Source organism: Anguilla anguilla, chromosome 18, assembly GCF_013347855.1.
Source record: "Anguilla anguilla isolate fAngAng1 chromosome 18, fAngAng1.pri, whole genome shotgun sequence".
NCBI classification, from domain to species: Eukaryota; Metazoa; Chordata; class Actinopteri; order Anguilliformes; family Anguillidae; genus Anguilla; species Anguilla anguilla.
Window position 1 is genome coordinate 11,736,962 of NC_049218.1, and position 22,970 is coordinate 11,759,931.

The 22,970-nt window shown below is 44.3% G+C and overlaps 3 protein-coding genes across 4 annotated transcripts in view; 2 read left to right on the forward strand and 1 right to left on the reverse strand.

The window, feature by feature from the left end:
• psme4a (proteasome activator subunit 4a) overlaps positions 1 to 3,155 on the forward strand; it is a 37,899-nt gene extending 34,744 nt beyond the window's left edge. For both annotated transcript variants that reach the window (XM_035399408.1, XM_035399410.1), the window contains 4 exons: positions 757 to 919; positions 1,084 to 1,217; positions 1,645 to 1,784; positions 1,959 to 3,155. In XM_035399408.1, the coding sequence (XP_035255299.1) occupies positions 757 to 919; positions 1,084 to 1,217; positions 1,645 to 1,779 (432 nt within the window). In that variant the 3' untranslated portion in view covers positions 1,780 to 1,784; positions 1,959 to 3,155. The remainder of the gene's footprint in view (positions 1 to 756; positions 920 to 1,083; positions 1,218 to 1,644; positions 1,785 to 1,958) is intronic.
• Positions 3,156 to 5,822: 2,667 nt separating this feature from the next.
• On the forward strand, positions 5,823 to 8,079 carry gpr75 (G protein-coupled receptor 75). The gene has a single exon (XM_035399413.1). It carries the CDS (start codon positions 5,955 to 5,957, stop codon positions 7,617 to 7,619), a length of 1,665 nt encoding a protein of 554 aa, XP_035255304.1. The 5' UTR covers positions 5,823 to 5,954; the 3' UTR covers positions 7,620 to 8,079.
• Positions 8,080 to 8,337: 258 nt separating this feature from the next.
• On the reverse strand, positions 8,338 to 15,918 carry erlec1 (endoplasmic reticulum lectin 1). The gene is made up of 14 exons (XM_035399414.1): positions 15,598 to 15,918; positions 15,204 to 15,305; positions 14,829 to 14,909; positions 14,342 to 14,419; positions 13,593 to 13,656; positions 12,954 to 13,021; positions 12,590 to 12,813; positions 12,183 to 12,321; positions 11,613 to 11,774; positions 11,318 to 11,377; positions 11,008 to 11,132; positions 10,646 to 10,723; positions 10,416 to 10,491; positions 8,338 to 10,079 (listed from the first exon to the last, which is right to left on the reverse strand). Exons 1-14 carry the CDS (start codon positions 15,736 to 15,738, stop codon positions 10,008 to 10,010), a joined length of 1,470 nt encoding a protein of 489 aa, XP_035255305.1. The 5' UTR covers positions 15,739 to 15,918; the 3' UTR covers positions 8,338 to 10,007.
• Between the last annotated feature and the right edge of the window lie 7,052 nt (positions 15,919 to 22,970).

Sequence of the window (22,970 nt, forward strand, 5' to 3'; positions counted from 1 at the left end):
TGTATGAATCCAGCGTGGTTCATGGTTTTATTTGAATCACTCCCCCAGTGCAGAGAGAGGATAATCTGCCCTTAGCAGCCCTGTTTCAAAGAGCTGGCGGGTCACATCTCATCAATGATGCATGCGCACACAGGTCTACTGATACAGGGCGAGGCAGGTGAGGGGGTGGGGGCAGCCTGGTTTTCAACAGAGGATCCTATCTTATTAGAGGATGCTGCTATTTTACCACTTACGTTAGACCAGGGTTGCTCAAAGCTGGCCCTCCAGGCCAGTAATGCTGCTGGTTTTCATTCTTTCCCTCTAATCAGGACTGAGTTAAACCTGGGACAGCACATGAGTTAAACCTCTGGCCAATCAGTGGCAGAATCAATCACCTATCAGGTAGAAAAGAAAACCAGAAGTACTAGTGGCCTTGAGGGCCAGATTAGAGTATCCCTGTATTAGACCTCCTCTTTGTCAGTCTCCCCATCTCTCTTCTCTTCTTTCTCCCTCTATTGCTATCTCCACCATATCTGTCTCTCTTTCTCTCCCTCTCTCCAGCTCAGTTAGATTCAGAAAGCTTTGCACGCATGATGTCCAGTCTGTACACGTACACATTGCCAGAGACATCAGTCACGTATAACCTAAAACAACAGAAACTGCAGTACATTATTGAAATGGGTATATTATTACCACCTCCACTGCTGCCATCCTCTCCATCATAAAGATCGTTGCCACTATCAGATAAAGTCATGAACGGGCTTGTTTCTTCTTCAGGTGCGGGAGATGGCCGCCACCACGCTCAGCGGCTTCCTGCAGTGTAACTTCCTGTCCATGGACAGCCCCATGCAGGCGCACTTTGAGATGCTGTGTAAGACGCGGCTCCCCAAGAGGAGAAAGAGAGAGCTGGGCTCTGTGGTGGACACTATCCCTTCAGCAGGTACGATGCACTGCATGGTTAAAAAACTGGGGTTGCAGGTTCAAATCAATTTTGGGGCACTGTTTTAGTAGCCTTGCTTCTGTAGGAGATGCAGTTGTATGTAAAGCTGTGCGTGAAAGGCTGTGTGGTGTGGGTGTGTAACCCCCGTGCCCCTGTGTGTGCAGACCTGGTTCGCCGTCATGCGGGAGTTCTGGGCCTCAGCGCCTGCATCCTCTCCAGCCCCTACGACGTGCCCACCTGGATGCCTCAGCTGCTTATGGACCTGAGCGCCCACCTCAACGACACCCAGCCCATAGAGGTACCCAACACCACATACACTGCCCATAGATGTACCCAACATCACATACTGTACACTGCCCATAGAGGTATCCACCACCACATACACTGTCCATAGAGGTACCCAACACCACACACCTCCCATAGAGGTACTGAACACTAAACACCCAGCTTGTTGTGCTACTCAACACCGCATACACTGCCTGTAGAAGTACTCAACTCTGCAGATATACAGCCTTTAGGATATCTTTTTTGTGGCTCAATATCCTTGTGCTCATGAGCAGTTAGTGGGTTTAATGAATGTATCTATGTGGACAGATTAGAAGAGAGGGTTTGGCAGTGCATGTGGTTATCACCTACATTCTTCACTACTTCTTCGTTACAATGGTGTCTGAATCTTCTCCCCCTCTCCTCTCTCTCTCTCCTTCCTACCTTCCTTCCTCTCTCAGATGACGGTGAAGAAGACCCTGTCCAACTTCCGGCGGACCCACCATGATAACTGGCAAGAGCACAAGCAGCAGTTCACTGACGACCAGCTGCTGGTGCTGACGGACCTGCTGGTCTCTCCCTGCTACTACGCGTAGAGCAGGTAGCACCTCCCACACCCTCTCCCATTCTCACTTCTGTCAGTCGCACCGCTCGACTGTCAGCTGCACCTGCTCAGACAGCCCACGCCGTTGAGCTAGCAACAAAGGCTAACTGTGACACCTCCCACTTCCTGAGGTGCACACCCCCTAACTGAGTTTTTTTTTTTGGGTCACAGCTGAGGCAGGATGATTCCTCGGCTCTCTGCCCTCCTGCACTCGGGGTCCTGTCAGACCGAGCGAACTCAAGATGGACGCATGCACCTGCATGTGCGACGTGCGCGACCCGTGCGTCCGAGACCTGCCCCCGCCGGAAGGAAAAGGACAAGGGGGGGGGAGGGGATGGGGGGGGGGACATAACTATCTCGGAATGAAAAGAAAAACTTGTGTATTTATGTATTTAGCATTCATTTACATTTTTAATATACTTAATATTTAAGGCATATCAAAGCAGGTGGAAGTGGCCTGCAGTCTGTAATATTACTGTACAGTTTTTGCTTGTGTGAGTGTGTGCTGAGTGCTTGGGGATGATGCCTGCGGATTCCACCCCCACCCCCCAACACCCACCCCCATGATAATCTATTTTAACTTTGACCCCTAGGCCCAATACAGGAAGTGCAGCCGATGTCACTGCTCCCTGTCACTGGGATAAGAAGTGTTTTACGGGGTGAAACTGATTGTAACGGGTGTTTTTTTTGTTGTTGTATTTTTTTTTTTGTTTTTTTTTGTTTTTTTTAAAACCTCGAGCACACAGACTGGAACACGCAGCGCACATGCACACGTTTTCAAGTTTATGCGTGCATGTACGCCATAAACTCACACATGTATTTATTTTCTTGAAGTGCTTTTAATCCCCGAGAGGTGTCGCGGGTTCAGGTTTTGCAGGTGGTCGGGTGACGCACCCGTTAGTGACCGGAAGTTGGCGTGCGCGCTTGTGCTGGCCTGCGTGAGTGCGTGTGCTGGGGAGCGGGCGCACACTTGTGTTTTTGATCTCGACGCAGAAGAGCAAATGGGTCCGCAGTGTTCCCATGGGGACCTGGATATGACTGAGGACCCCCATCCCTCATGCCCATCGTCCCCCATCTAAGACCCTCCCACATTTTCAGAGTTTAACTGCGGTCTTATTACGATTACTCGTTATTATCAATCTATTTTTTTATCTAGTGAGAGAGGGACTGGCATCTCTTTTAGTGACTCCTTACGTTTTTTTTGAAGAATTTGAAAGTGGTCTGAATGAGAGCTGTTCAGTTTAGTACCTCACTGAGTGTAATACTCTACAAAACCACTGTATAGTGTAGTGCCAAAACAGCAGTGATTTTTTAGATGTACCGTTTGCTTATATTTAAAAGGCCAATAAATGGGTTGTTTGTAACGAAGCTTTTGATTCATATTTGTGAATGTGCGTGCATTTGTGAGTGCGTGCGAGTGTCTGATGAAAGTTGAGTCTGTCGGGTGGAAAAGGTTGGTGGTCAGTGGAAAATTCACAGGGTTCCGTGTCCTTTTTTTATGAAGAGAAAGAGGATTATAGCTCCTTTTAAAAAAATAATAATAATTGGGGTAGGAATTTCAGGGTCGTATGAATTGTCACCAGGTCCAGTTCAGTGGGCAGTGTGGTGACATTTGGATTCACGAGGGGCGGTTTAGTCTGTTATGCTGCAGCACAGCCGGGGGGAGGGAATTGGAGAGAGTTAGAGACGCACAGTCCCCTGCTCTCCCGTTCCTATGGTAACCCGCTGTTCAGCCACACTGGCTGGGCTCTGAACTCCTGACCTGAATCCCAATCTCTCCAGGCCAATCGGGAGTCCCAACATCTCCCAGCCACTTCCCTGCACCTGCACCCATTCACTTCCCCAGTCACCCCACATTAATGGACTACTGCCACACGATTAGCCTCATTGGAATACTAATCTACTGATGGCTGTACTTTTGACAGGGCTGTTCTACTTTGGTTCAGCATCGTCATGTATGTTGCAGGTGGTGAGCTTGTTAGCATTAGCAGTGTATTGTGGATGGTGATAGCCTATGTTTAGAAATAGTTCTGACCATTTTCATTTAGGTATGTCTTCTACAAATTGCAGTGTGCCATATATGTCTATGTTAGCCGTGTAACCTGTATCAGTTTACCACATAAACCAATATCACAGTCCTACAATTAATATCATTGCTATTCCTTCACTTGAGGGTGCAATAGTCATGAATGTTACTCTTTTGGCTTAATCCAGCAACGTTTGGACGATTAAGCATGCATATATGTCCATCTCCACACCAAGACATGAGTCTTGCTCCGTTTAATCCGCGCGCGCACACAAGGAGCTAGATGATCCCCACTCGCTCGATTGTTCCTGTGTTTCCATGGCAACGGGGAGTGCGTTCTTTCTGCATTATACTGCCTAGACTGTTGGCAGAGATGAGTTGACCAATGGCAGGAAGGACTTGAATTGACAATCTCGAGCCCTGCTAATTTCAGAGATAAAGAGGGAGGGGAGATCGAGAAGGAAAATCTGATTTAAAAGTTGTGACAGATGTAAATAGATAAGGAAAAGCTATGTAGCGGTGTCAAGATCTTTCCGTTTGTTTCCATCTAATGAAAATAAGATCGAAGATCGGTATAGGTAGGAAGATGGGGTTATGTGCTTGCTTGTGCAGCCACAACAATGCTTTTGTATCAATTATTGATTGCATCTATCAGTGTTATTGCTGCCTTTTTGACTCGGGCATAATATTACCCAGTGTTTTAAACCGTTTTCTTGAGTATTATGGCTCTTGGCCTACGTCCACCCCACCCCCACTTCTGATTTCTCCGTCTCTCCATCTTTTCACAAACGCGCGCTCACGCTTCTCCACAAGCAGCTGTCAGATTCCGGACTCGGAGGTGGACGGTGCGCGCAGACGTAGACTGTGTGACTTCACTCGATGCTCCGCATAGGTTACCGTGTACCGCAGGAAAGACGAGGGACTTGAAAAACAGAAAATATCATCGACGCTGAGAAATGAAAGAAATGATCTCCGCCGTTTTTTAATGGACTACTTAAACGTTCCAACGGGGATGTTGACGGCAAGTATATTCTGACATGTCATATTGCTCGTAATTATTTATCTTAATTTTGTTACATAACAGGGCTTAGCTTTTTCAAATATGTTTATATGGATGTATTTTACATTATATTTTTTGCATGAAATTGGCCTGGGTATCATCGCTCAAAATTTAGAAACCATATTTTATGCTTTTATTGAAATGATTAACGTCAGTCACTGTTAAGCATTTTCGCAGCGATGTATTTACATATTTGTTGCAATTTCATATTTGTGTTGTAACAAAATCTATTTGCTTTTTTAATCCTTTGTCATTCAGAAGCGGGGTGGGGGTTATTTTTTGGCCAAAAATATTCCAACTGAATAAACCGCCATCACCCGCTGATAAAAATGGCTTTGCTCTTTCCCAGTAGTAGAATATAAAAATGTGTACCCGTCATCTCAAATCAATTGTGTTTGTGTGTTTGTGTGTGTATTCTTGTTCATATTCATTCATATTTAGGCTGTTGTAAGCCCTACAACCGTTGCCATTCCCAAATGTGCTGAGGGAAGAGATTACATTGTGTATTTCACAGACCGAATCTAAAGACAGCTCAGGTCAGCCCAGATGTTTCTGACTCCCTGGCCCTGTCATCTCTGTGTACTTCACCACAGACCTTCCCAAATTGACACTTCATCCATGGAAATGAGTCCATTTAATTTCTCCAACTCTTATCAAACCAAAAACATGGTGTAAAAATGTTGATTAATACATAAATGTGTTGCCTAGCAGAATACTTTTTAAGGGCTTCTCATGACTTGACTATGTACTTTGGTGGGGAAATTATTAATTATATCAGTTAACTTGTATGTCTGATGTTATGCAGACAGGATTCCAGCATGGAATTAACTAAATGAGTACCCCCTGTAATGGGGCACCTTGTAAATTCTTACGGTGTATTTGTCTGTGAGCATACTTATCAAGAAGTAGCCTACTCCTTAATTTAATTCTTTTCTCTATATTCCAGGAAATTTTGTTTCAACCCAACTATGGCATGCTAAAAAGGGAGCACCATACCTGTCCGATTATGGGTAATTCAAGCAAAAGGGAATCATGGGAAATGGAGTGATGTTGTAAAGCGCACAGAGACCCATTGTGTACAATGAATACAACCGCATCACCTGCAGAGCTGCTGGACGTTGTGCGGCAGAATTCCTACAATGGCACCTTGGGGTCTCAGTCGCCCCCACGCTGGGCCCTCGTCCACACCGCCACCCTGGCCTCCTGCTCGCTCCTCCTCATCCTCATCTTCTGCCTGGGCTCCTACGGCAACCTCGTGGTGTTCCTCTCTTTCTTTGACCCGGCGTTCCGCAAGTTCCGCACCAATTTCGACTTCATGATCCTCAACCTGTCCTTCTGCGACCTGTTCATCTGCTGCGTGACCACACCCATGTTTACAATGGTGCTGTTCCTGGACGCCGGGGGCACGGGTGGGGTCGGGGGCGGGGGCATGGGCGTGTCCAAGGCCTTCTGCTTCACCTTCCACCTGACCAGTTCGGGGTTCATACTCATGTCCCTGAAGACGGTGGCGGTCATCGCCCTGCACCGGCTCCGCATGGTCCTGGGACGGCAGCCCGACCGCACCGCCTCCTTCCCCTGCACCCTGGCTCTGACCGCACTCCTCTGGACCACCAGCTTCACTCTGGCCGCCCTCTTCACCCTGCGCACCTACCCCTGGAGGTCCCGGCCCTGCCTGCCCCACGCCGGCCTGGTGGCGGTGGAGGGCAAGGCCGTGCTCTACCTGTACCTGGCGGACTTTGCCCTGTGCGTCGCCGTGGTGTCCGTCTCCTACGTGATGATCGCTCAGGCGCTCAGGAAGAACGCCCAGGTGAGGAGGTGCCCGGTCATCACCGTGGACGCCACCCGCCCGCCGCCCCTCATCACCGCCGGCTTCGAGGGCGTGCAGCGCGCCGTCCCCGTCCCCGCCCTCTACCGCAACCAGACCTATAACAAGCTCCAGCACGTGCAGACGCACGCCTACACCAAGAGGGGGAGCCAGGCCGGGGGCGGGGCCGGCGGGAGTGGCCAGGGGGGCGGAGCCGCCTGCTGTCAGATCATCTCCTCTGTCAACCTGTCCACAGCCAAGGACTCCAAGGCGGTGGTGACGTGCGTGGTGATCGTGTTCTCGGTACTGCTCTGCTGCCTGCCCATGGCCGTCTCTCTAGCCCAGGACGTCCTGTCTCCGGACAGCGGGTTCCTCCTCTACCAGTTCGAGCTGTGCGGCTTCACCCTCATCTTCCTCAAATCGGGCATCAACCCGTTCGTGTACTCGCGGAACAGCGCGGGGCTGCGGCGTCGCATGCTCTGGTGCCTGCAGTGCGCCACGCTGGGGTCGCCCTGCTGCAAGCGCAAGACCCGCCTGCGCGTGGTGGGCAAGGGCAGCCTGGAGGTCAACCGCAACAAGTCCTCCCACCACGAGACCAACTCGGCCTGCGTGCTCTCCCCCCGCCCCCAGCGGAGGCTGGTGGACCAGGCGTGTGGGCCCAGCCACTCCCGCGACAGCGTCCTCAGCCCCCCGCCCACTGCCAACCGCCGGCCCCGCCCCCCGAGCAGCTCCACGCCCATCAACACCCGCATCGAGCCCTACTACAGCATTTACAACAGCAGTCCCTCCGAGGGGCCCAGCTCGCCCAACAGCCTGCTGCCCACCAACTCCACCTTCGGCTTCGCCAAGTCCTACGTGGCAATGCACTACCACACCCACCAAGAGGCTCTGGAGGACTTTGAGAGTGTCGCCACCCACCAAATCCCCATGCCCTCCGTCTGACTGCCCTGCCAGGGCGGGCATGCAGTGGGCCCATGGGAAGGGTGCTGTTGGATTGGGATGGGATTTTTGTGGATTGGTACAAGCCAGTGTTTCCTTTTTGTTAAGCTAACCTTTAGGCACAGAAAGATTAGAAAGAGGAAGAGGTTTTTTTAAGTAGGTGAAAGTATTCTATGAAGAGATTTTTTATTTTATTTTATTTTTTGCTTGTTGTGTTAAAAAAGGAAAGCTATACATGGAAGGAGATTTCCTGAGAGCTGGATCAATTTCACAAAAAAAAAAGAAAATATGTCTCAAAGCGTCATTCAACACATTACATTACAGAAGGCCAGAATTATATTTTTACATTGATATAACATTTTTCATATTGTAATTTTGCAATTCTGTCTTTTTCATCCTCAAGATATTGTACTTGTGAAAGTCACACATTTTCTATTAACATATTAAATGTATTGTAAATGCACCTCCTCAATATCCTTCTTGTGTCCATTAAACAATCAAAATATTTAATTTTAGAATGAATGGAAAGTAATCAGGACTAATCACCACTGAAATATAAGACTAATAATGCAACCAGTCAGTTAGTAGAGAGAGGTCTGTAAGACCTCACCAAACAACAAGGGAGGAAATGTGTTATTATTATTATTATTATTATTACTACAATTACAATATTATTAATAACAATAATAATAATAATAATAAAATTGACAAGCATGTCTCATTAAATTGTAATTATAATTTTATTTACACAAGTTTCGGGAAAATATGGCAAACATTTCAAATGTAAACTGACAAACCATATAATAGTTTGGCTCGACTCTGATATTATGCAGGCTGGTATTTTTTTTAATAAGCTGATGTTCACATGATGAAAACCAATACAGCTATTGAGATTAATAGCAATAAATAGATTACTACATAGCTAGTAGACTGTATTATCTTATTTCCAATTTCGGTCAAACATTTTACACAAATTATGTACTGTCCTGGGAAGTACTAATCTCCATTTTATTTGATAGAGCTGTGGGAGATTTAATACCTTTTGCTTCATCAAGCACACCTGGTTCACATTTACTGCATCTCTATATTGTTTTACTGGTGATAAACAGTTGTGCAGCCAGTTAATCCACAGACATGTTGGAAAACATTCAGTGTAGCCTATTTAATGGCAAGCACCGCCCCCTAGTGAGCCAGAGTGGGACTCCATTAGACAGAGTAGACCAAAGCATAGTGATTCACTACCAAGGTGAGCAAAATATAATAGACAATAGACTGGTTAACTACAGTGAGCTTATCTGACCACTGTTAAGACTTGAGGATTGTCAGGTGGAAGATCATACTGTGGTGAGGATTCATAAATGAAATTCAAGCTTGACTACTGAATGCAGGCCAGCAATCATTGCATTGCAATCATTGCAGATAATGTGGTCTGCTTGTCACAAAATTCCCAGTTTAAACCACAGTGTATGGTTAAATCTCACAGGTACCACACACGCAGTCAATTTGACATGCAGTCTATATGGCATATTTCGACATTTCAGCATATGGCCTGCCGCTTATTAAAACGTAGTAAGTAAGGTAATATGTTGCCAGACATTGAGTGATCTCTTCAGGTTTAAGTGGTTCCTGGGTTCTGAAAGTTTTTGAAATTTTGGAAAACGATATTTTAATACCCATGGTGCCTTTTGGGATCATGGGTATTCCAAACACTATGATCTGTCGGCATCTCTCTTTAATATCCAAAGATTTTAATTTGCTGTGCAGATCGGGTGACGTGTCACATGATCAAAGCTTCAGTCATTTTAATTATAGTTTATTTATTGCGATAACTTTACATCCGCTTCCTCAAACTGTCCAAATGGCGAAAGTCCAAATGCCCAGGACCAGCTAAGTGTGTACCCAGATCACAGAAAATCAACCAATGGAAATTTAAATAAAAAGTACAAAAATGACCCAATAAGCGATGAACACGGATCTGTCTGTCTAGACGAGTCTCTTCAGTCACGACTTCAGTTCAGAGTTACAGAGCCGCAGATGCCGGAAACGCCTTTGCGGGACTTTGCAGAGCGATGCCTCCTCCAGGGTTAGGCAAATCAACAGGTCGTCCAATCAGACGCTTTTTCCTATTTGTCTACTGTCAACATTAAAAGCAGTTTTTTTTTTGCCAGTGAACTCTGAGTTTAATATTTACAGCGTTTGCAGACGGAGGAGGGGCAGGGCTGGAGAGAGATCTCGGGTCGAGGTTCAGACCTGAGAAGGAAGTACAGGTTCGTTCTCTCCTCTTCTTTCCCTCTGTGAGGTTGCGCTAGAGAAAGGCCGCGTTCCCTTTCCCCACCAACCCGCTCTTCTCTTCTCCTTCCTCTTCCTGCTCCTCCTCTCCCTCGTCTCCGGTTAGCTGGGGATGGAGAGGAACCCGTTCTCGTCTGCGGTGTCCAGGATCTTGCAGATAACCGGTGACTCCACCTGATTAGCAAACACACAGGTATGTGAAGCCCCAGAATCTGGAGGTGTGGCCAAAGCAAGGTCAGTACAAAGCCTTCCCACTGCGAGCGTCTGCAGGGGTCCCCGGCCTCGGCTCTGTCAACATTTGTCCACAGCTTAATGAAAGTTACTCTGCTTCTCCCCCTCTCAATTTGTGAGCTCAACGTTCACCCAAATCAACTCCTCAAACTGCAGAACAAACCACTTGCATTTATTTGAAAGTGCAAGTTAAAAGACAAAGTTGACAATCTGGTCTTGTGTGCGTGCGTGCGTGCGTGCGTGCGTGTGTCTGTGTGCGCCTGTCGGTCTGTCCCTCACCCCCAGAATGTACTGGCAGGTCTGAGGCTCCAGCATGTACACGGTCACTGCGTGAGGAGACTCTGATTCCTTGCACCTGAGAAGCAGAAAGAGACAGAGGTGAGAATCTGATTGGCTATCGCAGTGGTTCTCAAGTCCAGTCCTGGGGCCCCCCTGTGTGTGCTGCTTTTTGCTCCAACCACAATTGCAATCCCAGAATTTTAACAAGCTGTTGGATTCGCGTCACTCACTTCAGCTTCACAATGACTTGTCGAGGCTTCCCCGTCAGGTCACATATGTCCCCATGGCCATAGAAGTGGGAAACCACCCTGGGGGGAAATTGATAAGGGTCAGTCGTCAGACAGCTGGATGCTTTAGGTCCCTTTAATACAATATGAATTTAACTGAAATGATATATATTTTTAAAACTCCAAAGTGAACCATCCCTGTAAACCTGGATTTGGTCATGTCTTTATCACAGATGATATTGCTCTGACTGCAATCTCCCATGTGACCTGAGATGCCCGGTAAATAAGGCGCAGGAGAACCGGAAAGGGTGAAAGGGTGGAAAGATGGAGGGAAAATGAGAAATGGAGATAGAGGGATGACATACTTGACCTTCTGTGCTCCATCTTCTCTCAGCTGATAGGAGCGAGCCACATTCTTCTGAGCCCACTCCAGATGTTCCTCTTCGTTCCAGTTGCCGACCACTACAATGCTCTTCCCGTGCTCCTTATCCTGAGAGAACACAAACAAGTCAAGGATCCTGTGCAATGCATATGTCCACAGCAGCTAGGTTAGCTGGATACATATTTTAAGACTCCAAAAAATACTGCACTCTGAAGAATACTGTACCTCTGCAGATATTCTACAGATAATACATAAAGTGAAGAAGTGACTGGTTCTGAGAAAAGAGTCCATACCTCATGATACTGATAGACATGTTTTCCGTAACAGAACTCATACTTCCACCATCCGACTCCCTAGAAAAGGACATGTCGAGGTCAGCTTACTCAGCCAAGCAGTCATAATTAGACTTTCAGCAATGGTGAATGGTCACCACCCCCCAACAAGCTACCCCCACCAATGCTTCACAGGAAAATTCATTTTAAATCGAACAACATGAGATAGACGGTTAATGCACATGTGGACTGCTTCACAACTTCTGAGCAAGGCACAACCAGGCAGTGAAATCGGCCATCGTTTAGCTGGACTGACCCCGTGCAGACAGTATGAGCCACTGAGGAACTCCTTGATCAGCTGCTCATCGGTCAGGCGGGAGATGTGGGTAGTTCCCACGGCGATCTGAGCCTGACCACCCACTGCAAGAGGCTTGTGGGTGGAGGAGAAGAGCTCCTCTTTTGCTGGGGATGTCTCCTCCTGAGGTTAGATGAGAAAAGTCAAAGGTCAGGGGTGATTCCCATTGCACAAATTTTCAGCTGTCTGTGCAGCTACTGAACTTCCCTTTTCGTGCTTTGCTGAAAAAATATTAGTACTATCAATCAAATATCAATGATACTGCCAAAGGATTATATATCAGTGAATATAAATTAACAGTGATAAGGAACAGTATATTTACACACACACACACAATGTAAATGCTTCCAATTCAGATTACAATAAAATATAAATTCATAAAACTATGAAATTGAAAAAAATTACCTGCAAATAACAGAACATTGGTTGTTGCTTGCAGTTTTTGTAACACTTTATTCTGTTATTCTGCTGGGTTTTGTAGGATATTATGAATTCTAAGTCACGCTTCGTAAGGGAACCTCCTTCTCTCACCTCCTTGTCTGGAGCAGCGCTGAAGGGAGGTTTGAGGAGCTCCTCCTGCTCCTTATCCAGTTGGGAAAGGCGCTGTGGCCGCAGGGGAGAGCCAGCCATGGCCTGGCAGAAAATGGCATTCACTGGGGATGACTTGAACCTGCAGAGAGCATAAATCACTGTTACACCTGTATGTAAAGAGGTATACCTGTATGTGGTTACATTATCACACCTGCACGTAAAGAGGTATACCTGTACATGGGCACACAATCACACCTGTATGTAACGAGGTGCACCTGTACTTAGGCACATGATCACAACTGTATGCAAAGAGGTATACCTCTATTATGGCTCTTAATCACACATTATTCAAAAGAGGTTTACTTTTATTTTGGCACACAATCACACCTGTATGTAAAGAGGTTTACCTGTATTTGGGGTGTCCGCAGAGCAGAGGGGTCAGCACCACCACCTCGTACTCGCAGGTGGTGACCTCGGCGATGGACAGGATCTCGTGCTTGGCTTCGGGGTGACAGACATACAGGACCGAGCTGGACCGAGGCTGGTTCTGTTTCAGCACACACGGGGTCCCGTTCCCCATTTCCACAGGGTAGTACGGCGTCAGCTGCCCCTCCACGTTTTTCGTGAGCACCTGCAGGCAAGCAGGTAACCAGAGAGAGGGGGAGAGAGTGTGAAAGAGTGACAAAGGGGAATGAGGACGTCTTAAAATGACCGCAAGCAGTCTTTTTCGCTTTGTGTATTAATGAAATCCGGTTTCGCCTGTTTACCAACCTCCTTCTCACTCTCCATTTTATCAGTGTCAGCTCCTTCCGTTTTTTCAGAGTTTTCAGAGTTAGCTCCTGTGTGACAGAAGCACAGGCATGAAGTGAAATGTCATCAGCATCCATGACTAAGCATTTTCAATACAAATGTCAGTGTTTCCCCTTGGTCATCTGTGGCGACACGATGTATTTAACATAGCTTAGAGAAGCAGCTGAGGTAACATTAGCATAAAACTCTGTTGACGAGACAATGTAAATTGTGTTTGTGGAAAAGCGGGTGGGATAAACTTTTTCTTTATCATTGGAGATGCAGAAAATGTTACCTTTCCTTGCCTTGTTGATTTCACAGATTTCGTTCATCTGTGATGAATCTGCATCTCCGAATGTCTCGCATAAATAAATCCCATTACTGACCGACTTTCTATTTTGTGGTGGTTGTCCTGATATTGTGGTGGTGTGCTACAGATAAGTCTGTGTAGGGGAGATACTGAACGTGCACAAAAACTAAAGGTGTGCATTACGGAGAGCATGGCACGCTACGCGTAGAAACGTTACAGTATCCATGAGCTGATGCACTTCACAAATGGGGCACGGTCAAAATAGACCTAGAAGCTGTACAGACAAATCTTTTTATAGCTGAGCTGCTCACCTCCCACGGAGTTCTCACTCTTCTTCATCATATTTCCAAGGTAGTACTCCTGGACATTGATTTTCTGGAGCGAACAGAAGCATATGGTTAATTACAGAAAGGCAAAACAAACAAACAAACAAACAAATGAGCATTAAAAGTAAAGCCATTCATTCACTCCACTTCAAATGTCCCCTTTTTCCTGAAACAAAATGCTCTGAAATGCCCAGGGGAGATCTATTTGTGGCAGGGAATATTTAGCAATCAAATCCTACATTTTTTACTTTATTAACCCTTTAGAGGATATCAACACAAAAATTACAAAAAATAAATTAGTAATAAAATACCTTAGATATCTATACCTATGACAAGAGGACAGTGTGACTAAACAGCTGTCTACTAGGTGCTTTGGCATTTCACCATATTGCTTTTGAATTAAGATGAAAAAAGTGTGACCCTCATATTGTTTTTGCTTACTGTAAATAGGAAAGCTTTGAGAAGCTCCAGACACTACAGTGCATAACTATCATACACAGCAATTTTGACCGCAAAGTGGACCTTCACTATATTTGCCAATGACGATTACTCAACAGCATGGATTCTCAAATCCGGCCCTAGTTTTCTTTTCACCCAAGTAATTAACTGAACAATTAGTGGGTCTGACTCTCATCAGACCTGATTCCCAAGTAATGGGAGGGTGGAAAACCAGTAGTTCTCGGTCCTCATGGACCGTGATTTCAGTATCTGGGCCCTACAGGACTCCCACTCACCTGTCCTGTCTCCTTCTCCTCGTGGTACTGTCTTACGTGCTTGCCGTGGCACACCTCGTATGTCCAGTACGACTCAATCTGAAACACAAGAATGCAGAGGGGTTTACTAGCCTGGCCACTGGAGTGCCTTTTCTTACCCTAGATGGTTGCAGATCCAGAGATACCAACAACAACACAGAAAAGGATTGGCTAGCAAGTCTCTTAAAATTGGGTATGACATCCGAAACCCCTCCCTCCCACAAAGGTTTCTTAGGTAGTCATGTCATGCCCTCACAGCTGTCTGCTTAGTCCCTTTGTTCTCCCTCAGCTTGGATTTGGATTCTTTCACACTTCCTTCCTTCGTAGACCATTTCAGGTTTACTGAAGCAGTCCTCAGATGAAGATATTATCAATCTGTTTATGCCTACCCCCAACCCCCAAGACGGAAGCAAAAAACAGCTGAATGCCCTGCAAGTGAAACAGCAATTCATTGTGAAACTTTTCTCACCCGATATGAGCAGCTGCTCTGTTTGAACAGAGGCTCCAGTAGAGATGCTGGACTCGGCCCTGCGTATTCCCTCTCTTCATCCTGAGAAAGGGGAGGTTAGGGAGGTGCACATATGACCGTAACAGCTGTAAGCTAGGGAGTGGTGACAGGGGTTCTGCATTTAGGCGGTACAACTGGAATCAGCAACCTTATATGTCTGATAAGGGTTAATATCAGCAATCACTTTTGCTACAAATCGGACTTGTTTCTCTAACGTTTTGTGTGGTCCCCATTCTCACAGATACTTATGAAGTTCCATGCATCCAGCAGAAGAGGCCAGTGTGATCCCGATCACATAGCTTCACATATTTCCTACAATAACAGACACACACTCACCTCATCTCCGTTTGACAGTGAAGGAAGCAAACACTTGTACTTCTCCTTGTCTGTGGTTGTCATTATGACAAAGTCGTCCTCTTTGTACAGGGCTCCTGTTGGCTAGGGAAATTCAATTGGAAACGTGTCTATAAGCTCTCACGTAAAGCTATACCGTTACTCTTCAGGGAAGGAGAAAGTAGGAGCGCGCTGTCTCACAGCTAATGGGTATACCCATAGTAATATACATAACAAAGTATACCCATCAACATATGCTACGTGAGTACAACCATAAAACCGCACGGACATGCATTCGCGCATAACGTTACATGTCCATGAACACACACACACACACACACACACACACACAAACACACACGGAGAGAGAGATAGAGAGAGAGAGCGAAATACATACCAGTGTAAACTCGGCTCCGGGCCAATTGATCTTGAAGGGGATTTCATCGGTAAAATGAGAGGAGCCCCCTCTTGCTGCTGCGATGTTGCCATACAGCTCCAGGACTCCCCAAAACAACATTAATGTCCTCTCTATGTACATCGTCCAGCTACTGCAAGCTCGCTACCTTCTCCTACGTCCCGACGGGCTACTATCCCCGCTGATGACTGCGACCAGGGGAGAGCTAGCTCGGTTTCGGAGCCGATTCAAATAAGTGACTTGCTGGCTACTGATCATTCGACAACACAAGCAAACAGGAAGAGATGTAACGCTAGTGACTGCCACGTCTTCTTCCGGTACATGGAGCTGTCAAACCACATTTAACATCCGGTTCAGCCATCGGGCGTACTAGCAAAAATATTCGAATCTCTTTGGTACTAGTAGGAATTTAACATAATATTTCGGGGATTGTTTACTAGCATTTCACAAATAAGCGCCGGACAGTTGTATTTATATCTACATTCATTGAGGGGATCAACAATACATTTAGTAAATAACTTATTCCATAAATATGACCTAGCTAACTGCATTGTAACTTCGACCATTAGCATGTGCCAGCTATCCGCAGTACCTCGACCGCAAGTTATGATTGTTACCGTAACCAATGATTTTTGGAATAGCTTTGATAGCTGCTAGCTATAATTATCTTTTTTTAGCAATCTTATGTGGGTTGCTGTCTTACTAGTTTATGAAGATACCGCCTAATAACTATTCGAAATCGGGATAACAGAACAGCACAGTGAAGGTTAGTGCTCCACCTAGGGCAAATTAACTGTTTTGAAGGGTGGTATGATCAGTGTTACACCATTAAAATAATATCGTCTTATTTTAATCCAAGATGCCCTTACAACCAAAACGTGAAAAATAATGAGAGAGAGACCTAGGCAGCAGAATCACCAGTGATGAGTAGTGTGGTGGAATGTCCTCACTTTAGTTTTAAAAACTAAAACTAAACCTCACTAAACTTGTCAGTCATCACCTCTCAATCTGCACACTTACAACAATAGGAGCATTGTTGGAGGTGCAACAGACTTACACACACACTATGTGTGTTTGTGTAAACTCTCATGTCCTTTGCCAGTATGTGTGTGGCAAACATATTCCCTCCCTGAGTTCTAATGTGGGTAGATGGGTGGTAGAAAGTTAATCATAAACAATAGGGGTTATGATTAACTTTCCACAATATGCATTTATATGACTACACCCACTGGTTTATGCAGTTCCTGTATCACAATGTTTTGTTTTTCCTGGTTTTTTTTTTTTTTTCTTACAACCTTTTTTTGGTTTATTCCATCTCCTTTATTCTCCACTGTCCTATAGCTCAATTCTGGCAGTAACCCGAATCACCACAAGGTGATACTGTCGTGCACATAAGTACAGGTTATTTCCAAAGTAAATTATTTCCCTAATGACCAATGTCTGATCACCATGTTTATGATGGTTGCATGCTCATGATATGCATACCATCCACACTCTTGATAATACTTAATACTCTTTGTCTGTTCAATGGTTCAATGTAAGAATACTGTATTCACTGAAGAAACAAGATGTTAGGGTCTGTATGCTGTGCTATTTGTAAAAAAAAAAAAATTAATTCCTCAGCCAGACTCTTTAACTCTGCAATACCTTAACAGGAGACTAAATAAACTGACAAATAAGCCACATAGTGAGCTGAACTCTGCAGCAGTATCAGGACAGAACATGAGTGTCTCATTTATACATTTAGGTTTCTTACCTTCATATACAAGAACAATAAACATGCAACGTTAATAATATATGGCACATTATTATCTATCCAATAAGTAATTTCATGAACTTTTCTTTACCTAGCTACTGTCAGCAGGGTTTGATAAAATCACACCAATGAGCAGAACTATGGCACTAACGGCTATTTACAGATCATCATTAGCGTTTATTGTCATGACCATTATTCATTTCACCAGCAGCTGCATCTGGAAATAATAAAAATACTGCACTGCTGGGGAAAAATGCTTAGGCCTAATTCTTTCTTATTTTTAGTATAATCCTATGACCTCAGCAATCTATTAGAATTACTATGTTTATCCTTGAAAAACTTTGTATCTAATTGGCCTGACTTGTAAATTTCCACCACTGTTCATTCATAACTTTGACACTTTTAAAGCTGACATGTCTTGGTAAAAATGAAATATATATAGACAATGTGTATGCAAATAACCCTCCTTCCACCACAGTTTAAAATGAACAGATGTTGTGTCTTTGAGTGTGTGGCGTGGTGAATGCATGATACGTTTATATTGTCTCTGGTGAAACAAAAAAGACCTCTATTTTTAGAAAATCTGTGAGAAAAAAACATTAGAATATTTGAAGGATGGAGCTGTTTATGTTATGCTTATGCAAATTTCATTTTCGTTGTAAGTACTTAGGGGGAGATTTATTCAATTACTGCAACAAAAGCATGCAAGCATTATTCAAGTCACAGTAGTTTCCTTTCGTGATCAGAGTTTTGAAGTAAATTTGTGTAAAATCTGGAGTTCTTGCATGGTATTCAGAGAACAAGGGAAAGGGAGAATGGCGGCAAAGACATAAAGATGAAAGGCTTGTAAGTCCTACAATTGAAGACCTTTGTTTGATTGACAATTTTAAAGGAATGCTATTTATTTATCCATTTTTTAAAATTGTATTTGGCCATGTTTAACAGCAATATTAGGGATATGACAGCCTTCCAACAGAACTTATGCTTATATCACAGGTCTGTTCATTATGTTTTCACTTGGTCAACATTGCGAAAAACAGAAATTATCCAAAAGGTGGACAGTTTATTATTCTTTGTTTTCATGATATGCTGCCCATAGTTTTCCCAGAGACATGTTGGCTGAGTTGGTCCATTATTTATGAGTAAGACTCTGCTTTTTCTGCAGTTTGATCTAGTAGCCCAGAATTCAGTTGAAATACAGTATGTCTCTGTAGCTCTTCTTTCTGAATACATAACAAGTTAATTGGTTGTGATTACTTAAGTGAAAAATTGGCCAATATAAGGATGTTGTGGTAAGTGAATGCACTAAACTAGATAAGCTATTCTTCATTTTTTCACCTCATAATCCCTGGATTTAATCAATATTTTCCTTAACTGTTACAAATAAATGCAAGTGTTTTCTTATTTCTTCACAAATATGGTTTTGCCATATAAAGAAAGAAAAACACAGTAGCATCTCCATTTAAGTCAAATTTAATAAATAAATAAAAAAAGAACATTGACTGAATCCAAGCCTCTGTCATTTCCGAACAGCAAGTGGGTTAAACAACTGATAATGTTTAAGTTAACTGCTCACATACTGTTACACTGTTTAATGCAGGTGTGAGAAAATCCATCCCTGGAGGGCTGGTGTGCACGCAGGGCTTTGCTTCCAAGCCTTTACCCAGGCTCTGTCCGCTAATTAGCAATATGCTGTATACCAAGGCCAGGTCAATCAAGTTAGACCGCAGTAAAACATTTTGTATTTTGACACACAGGCAGTATTAAGCTGTGATTGATAGGAATATCAATACATTTAGCTAAACTGACAGGTCAAATAGATGCCAGGGCTAATTGAATAATTAAGGGCACGTTCTGACTTGAAATTCGGATATGGATACTGCCCTCCTTGCCTACCCCTGGCGTTCAATGGCAGATGTCTAGTTGATTGCCACTTTGCACCTCCCCCTGGTGGAATTTAGAGGGAAGAACATTCCAGCAATGTTTTCACAGCAAAGCAACTGTAATTATCCAATACTACTATGTAGAGCATAGGCAGAGACCTTCAGCACTTCTACCGGGTGAAGGATACCCTGCCTCATTAATTTCTGCTTATGAAGCTTCCAGTAAAATCTACAAATTAATTATACAGACAAACAGTTAAGCATGCATTGTTACAATACACTGCTTGTTATTTGCATCAGGATTGTTAATACAAAATGCTGTATCATAATGAAGTCTTTTTTTTTTTGAGTTTATAAGCTATGACTTTAGTTGTATAATTAGGCAAAGCTGCTATTGACTTTGGCAAGACTGTCCAATGCCATGTCAATAAAGCTGCTGAATCCCTGGACAGAGTCAGGGAGAGAGAGAAATGTGAAAGCAGATATACAGGTATGGATGTACGCATGCATGTACTGTATGTGTATACATGCGCATTTCCTGAAGTTAAGAACATATGTGTTAATTGGGATCTGCGTTTCTACTTGATCCCACAGGGAGCTCAGATTTCTGAGTCGCAAACCAAGAGTGGTCTGTCAGGGGAACACAGGATGAGAGGAAGATAAAAATGGCTCTGACACCTACGTAGCTCAGGGTGAGCGAGGAAGGCATGCTGGGACAAGCTCTCCAATGGAGGCGGAGCGACAGTGGAGAGAGGAAGAAGGGTGGTCTAAAGCTCCAACCATTCTGTACTGTGAGTGAATGTAAAAAAAAGAGGGTGGTGGTGGTGGTGGTGGGGGTGGTAGTGGGGGGGGGGGGGGGGGTTAGTGGAATAGCCGGGTAACCTCACTGTGACAGAGCTGAGGAAATGACGGACAAGCAGCACAGCATAGGGGATGTATTTTTGGCCCAATTAAATCCGGCCGAGCGAGAGAGGCGAGGTGAGAGAGTCAAGGCAGGAGCCAGCCAGAAGTGAGAACACACACTCGTGCGCCCCACTGACCCACGTCTTCTGCAGCAGGAGGCACAAAAACATAATTATTGTACATTGAGCTCTGCCACTCCAGACTCGCAAGCCCATGATCCCCGTAGAATTTGAAATGATCGAGAATGCATGCAAACTTCGGTGCAGTGTTTCCCATAAATTACAGTGTATAGTGTGGCGTTCCATATCCATTTGTTCTTGACATTTGAAATTGTATTTCAAGTGTTGGAATCTTGTTGGTATGGAACTCAGTTTCCACGGACTCGTCAGATAAGGAATTTGTTATTGAAAATGAAATCAAGGACAGGAAGGCTAACCTTACACAAGGTGGAAGTTGAAAGTTTGAGATTTGAGGTTTGAGAGGTTTTTTAGTTTGTTTGGAGAAGGTTCAGAGTGAAGTTGTTCAGATGTGGTTCATAAAGCAATTTGGTGATAAATGAAGCCAAATCCAGCAGTACAGTACATCATACACCCAATTGTTCTGTTTGCACAGAATCTTATAAAAGCAGTTCAAACTTAACTTATACTGAGAAATAAAGTAATTGCAATTTGCCAGGCCTCATTTCTTTGGCTGCCAGCTGGCCTGAAAAGAAACCGGCAGTAGATGCTATTCGCTCTGAGGGACCTGTCCTTATTTAAAACTCAGCCATACGAAGCTCTCTTCTCTTTCTCTCAGTATCTGACTGACGCTCACATTGTGCTCCAACCATTTCTGGGGCCAGCAGCTCATGTTGGCCACATGTAATACTCCTGATTATATGGCAATACCTGGTGTTACAATATTATCAATGCATCATATGCAAACAATTCATGTTATTATTAGCAATTACAAAACCTTAGCATCACTCTTATCAACCAACGGCCTATCCCGATGACAGATAAGATAAAACAAATATGAGGCAAATAAAGTTTGAGACGCACACAGATGTAGATGTAGACAAAGCCACTGTTGGATCTGGTTCATCCAGTATTACAGAAAAAATAAAGGAACCCTAATGTTTTGTTGCATTTATTATCATGGCCCCCTAAAACCTCCAAGACTTATTCGGCTCTTCCACCCCATTCCTCAAGACCCCCATGAACCAGACACAGAAGCTTCTTCATCTGAGGCTATAGGAAGGTTGGATATTTGCTGGGACAATAATTCTGTGAAGAAAAGGGAAAATGCTTCAGTGGCCTCTTGGTGGAGCTGGTGACAAAGCTGAGAGGCACAGGTACAGTTTGCATGTATGAGAGGGAGAGAGAGGGAGAGAGAGAGAGAGAGAGAGAGAGAGAGGGAGAGCGATGAAACAGAGAAGACTGATAAGAGCACACTTTGGCAGAGAGAGGGGAGAGAGCGGGCCGAGGTAGAGAGTGATTTCGGAAAAGACATTTGGAGACCGGCAGTGACAGGCAGAAGAAAGTGGAAGTACGTGGAGATAGGAAGGCGAGACAGACGGAGGGAAGCACACATACTCACACATGGACATTCCTGACCCTGCTTGGGAGCAGTCTCTCACTCTCTGTCTCTCATTCTTCTCCTGTGCAGTGTAGCATTCATTAAGAGGCTTTGGCTGTGCCCTGCATCAGCCGTTGTTATTAACACGCTCCCACCCCACCCCTGCTAATGGCCTTGTTACAGTAATTGCTACATTTGTACTCAGCTGATAGCATTATGTTTCTCGGTCCCCACGATACAACTCTTCTTTCTCAGCCGTACTGCATTTGCATGCATAGCTTTTAAAATGGAGTTCTCGGTCTCAAACGGCTATGCACTGTGGCTGCCGGAGAGCCGGAGATATCGGCACTTGAGATGAATTCCTCCGTCGAGCACGGCAACGTAATATATTTGGGTTTGATGATTCTCCGGAGAGGAAAGACATTGCTTTTGAAAGCTTGGCTATGAGGGGATTTGTCTTCCTGGCTTCCACTTTAGCTGCTGGAACTAAATCAAAGCTCCGACCTTTGACCTTTAACCTGGCTGGAAATCTGACAAGGACAGTTATGTTAGTTATATGGTTGCTGGATCAACAACGATATATTTTTGTGATATTTAGATCATAGAAATATGTTGATCCTGGGCAGCTAAGATTAATTTGTGGAATATAATATTTTGTGGAATATGTCATTTTTCAAATTACCAGTCCAACACTTGGTTCATTTTCTTTCTAACACTTTTTGCCTCTTTGTTATTAGTATTTTTATTTGTCCCTTTTCAACTCAATGTTATTTTTATTCAGCCATCTCATGATGCAAAAGTATGCTAATTACATGAACCTTTACTCTGTGTTTCTATGGCAACTGTGCTGCTGTCTATCACTAAATGATGAGGTGCCATATGGTATATTTTCCTTGATTTAATTGTGATGCCTTAATTCATTCAATGTACTGAATGTATAAAATATGCAGCCTACTTCAGTATATGAACATATTCTTCGTTGTCTAGTCCTCTCTCGCACCACAAAAGTTCAGAAAGATGGACAGACAGACAGACCCCATTTTCAGTTTCATTGCATGATTTAATAAATAAAAATTCAGAGCAGAATAAATTGCAAATGAGTGTGTTAAATATGTTGTTGTCAGAATATATTCTTTTACAGCAGCACGACAACAACAAAACCAACACCAAAAAATATATATATATATATATTAAATATACCTGACAAAATAAAGTTGAGTGCTTCTTTTAACGAGAGGCTTTGCAATTCGACCGTG

Bases quoted from the DNA above. Each gene is read 5' to 3' on its own strand.
- gpr75 (XM_035399413.1), top strand. From the start codon at position 5,955: ATGAATACAACCGCATCACCTGCAGAGCTGCTGGACGTTGTGCGGCAG.
- erlec1 (XM_035399414.1), bottom strand. From the start codon at position 15,738: ATGTACATAGAGAGGACATTAATGTTGTTTTGGGGAGTCCTGGAGCTG. The intron at 15,306-15,597 runs GTATGTATTTCG...GAATTTCCCTAG, and splicing joins CCGGAGCCGAGTTTACACTG to CCAACAGGAGCCCTGTACAA. The intron at 11,133-11,317 runs GTATGGACTCTT...GTGTTCTCTCAG, and splicing joins ATGTCTATCAGTATCATGAG to GATAAGGAGCACGGGAAGAG.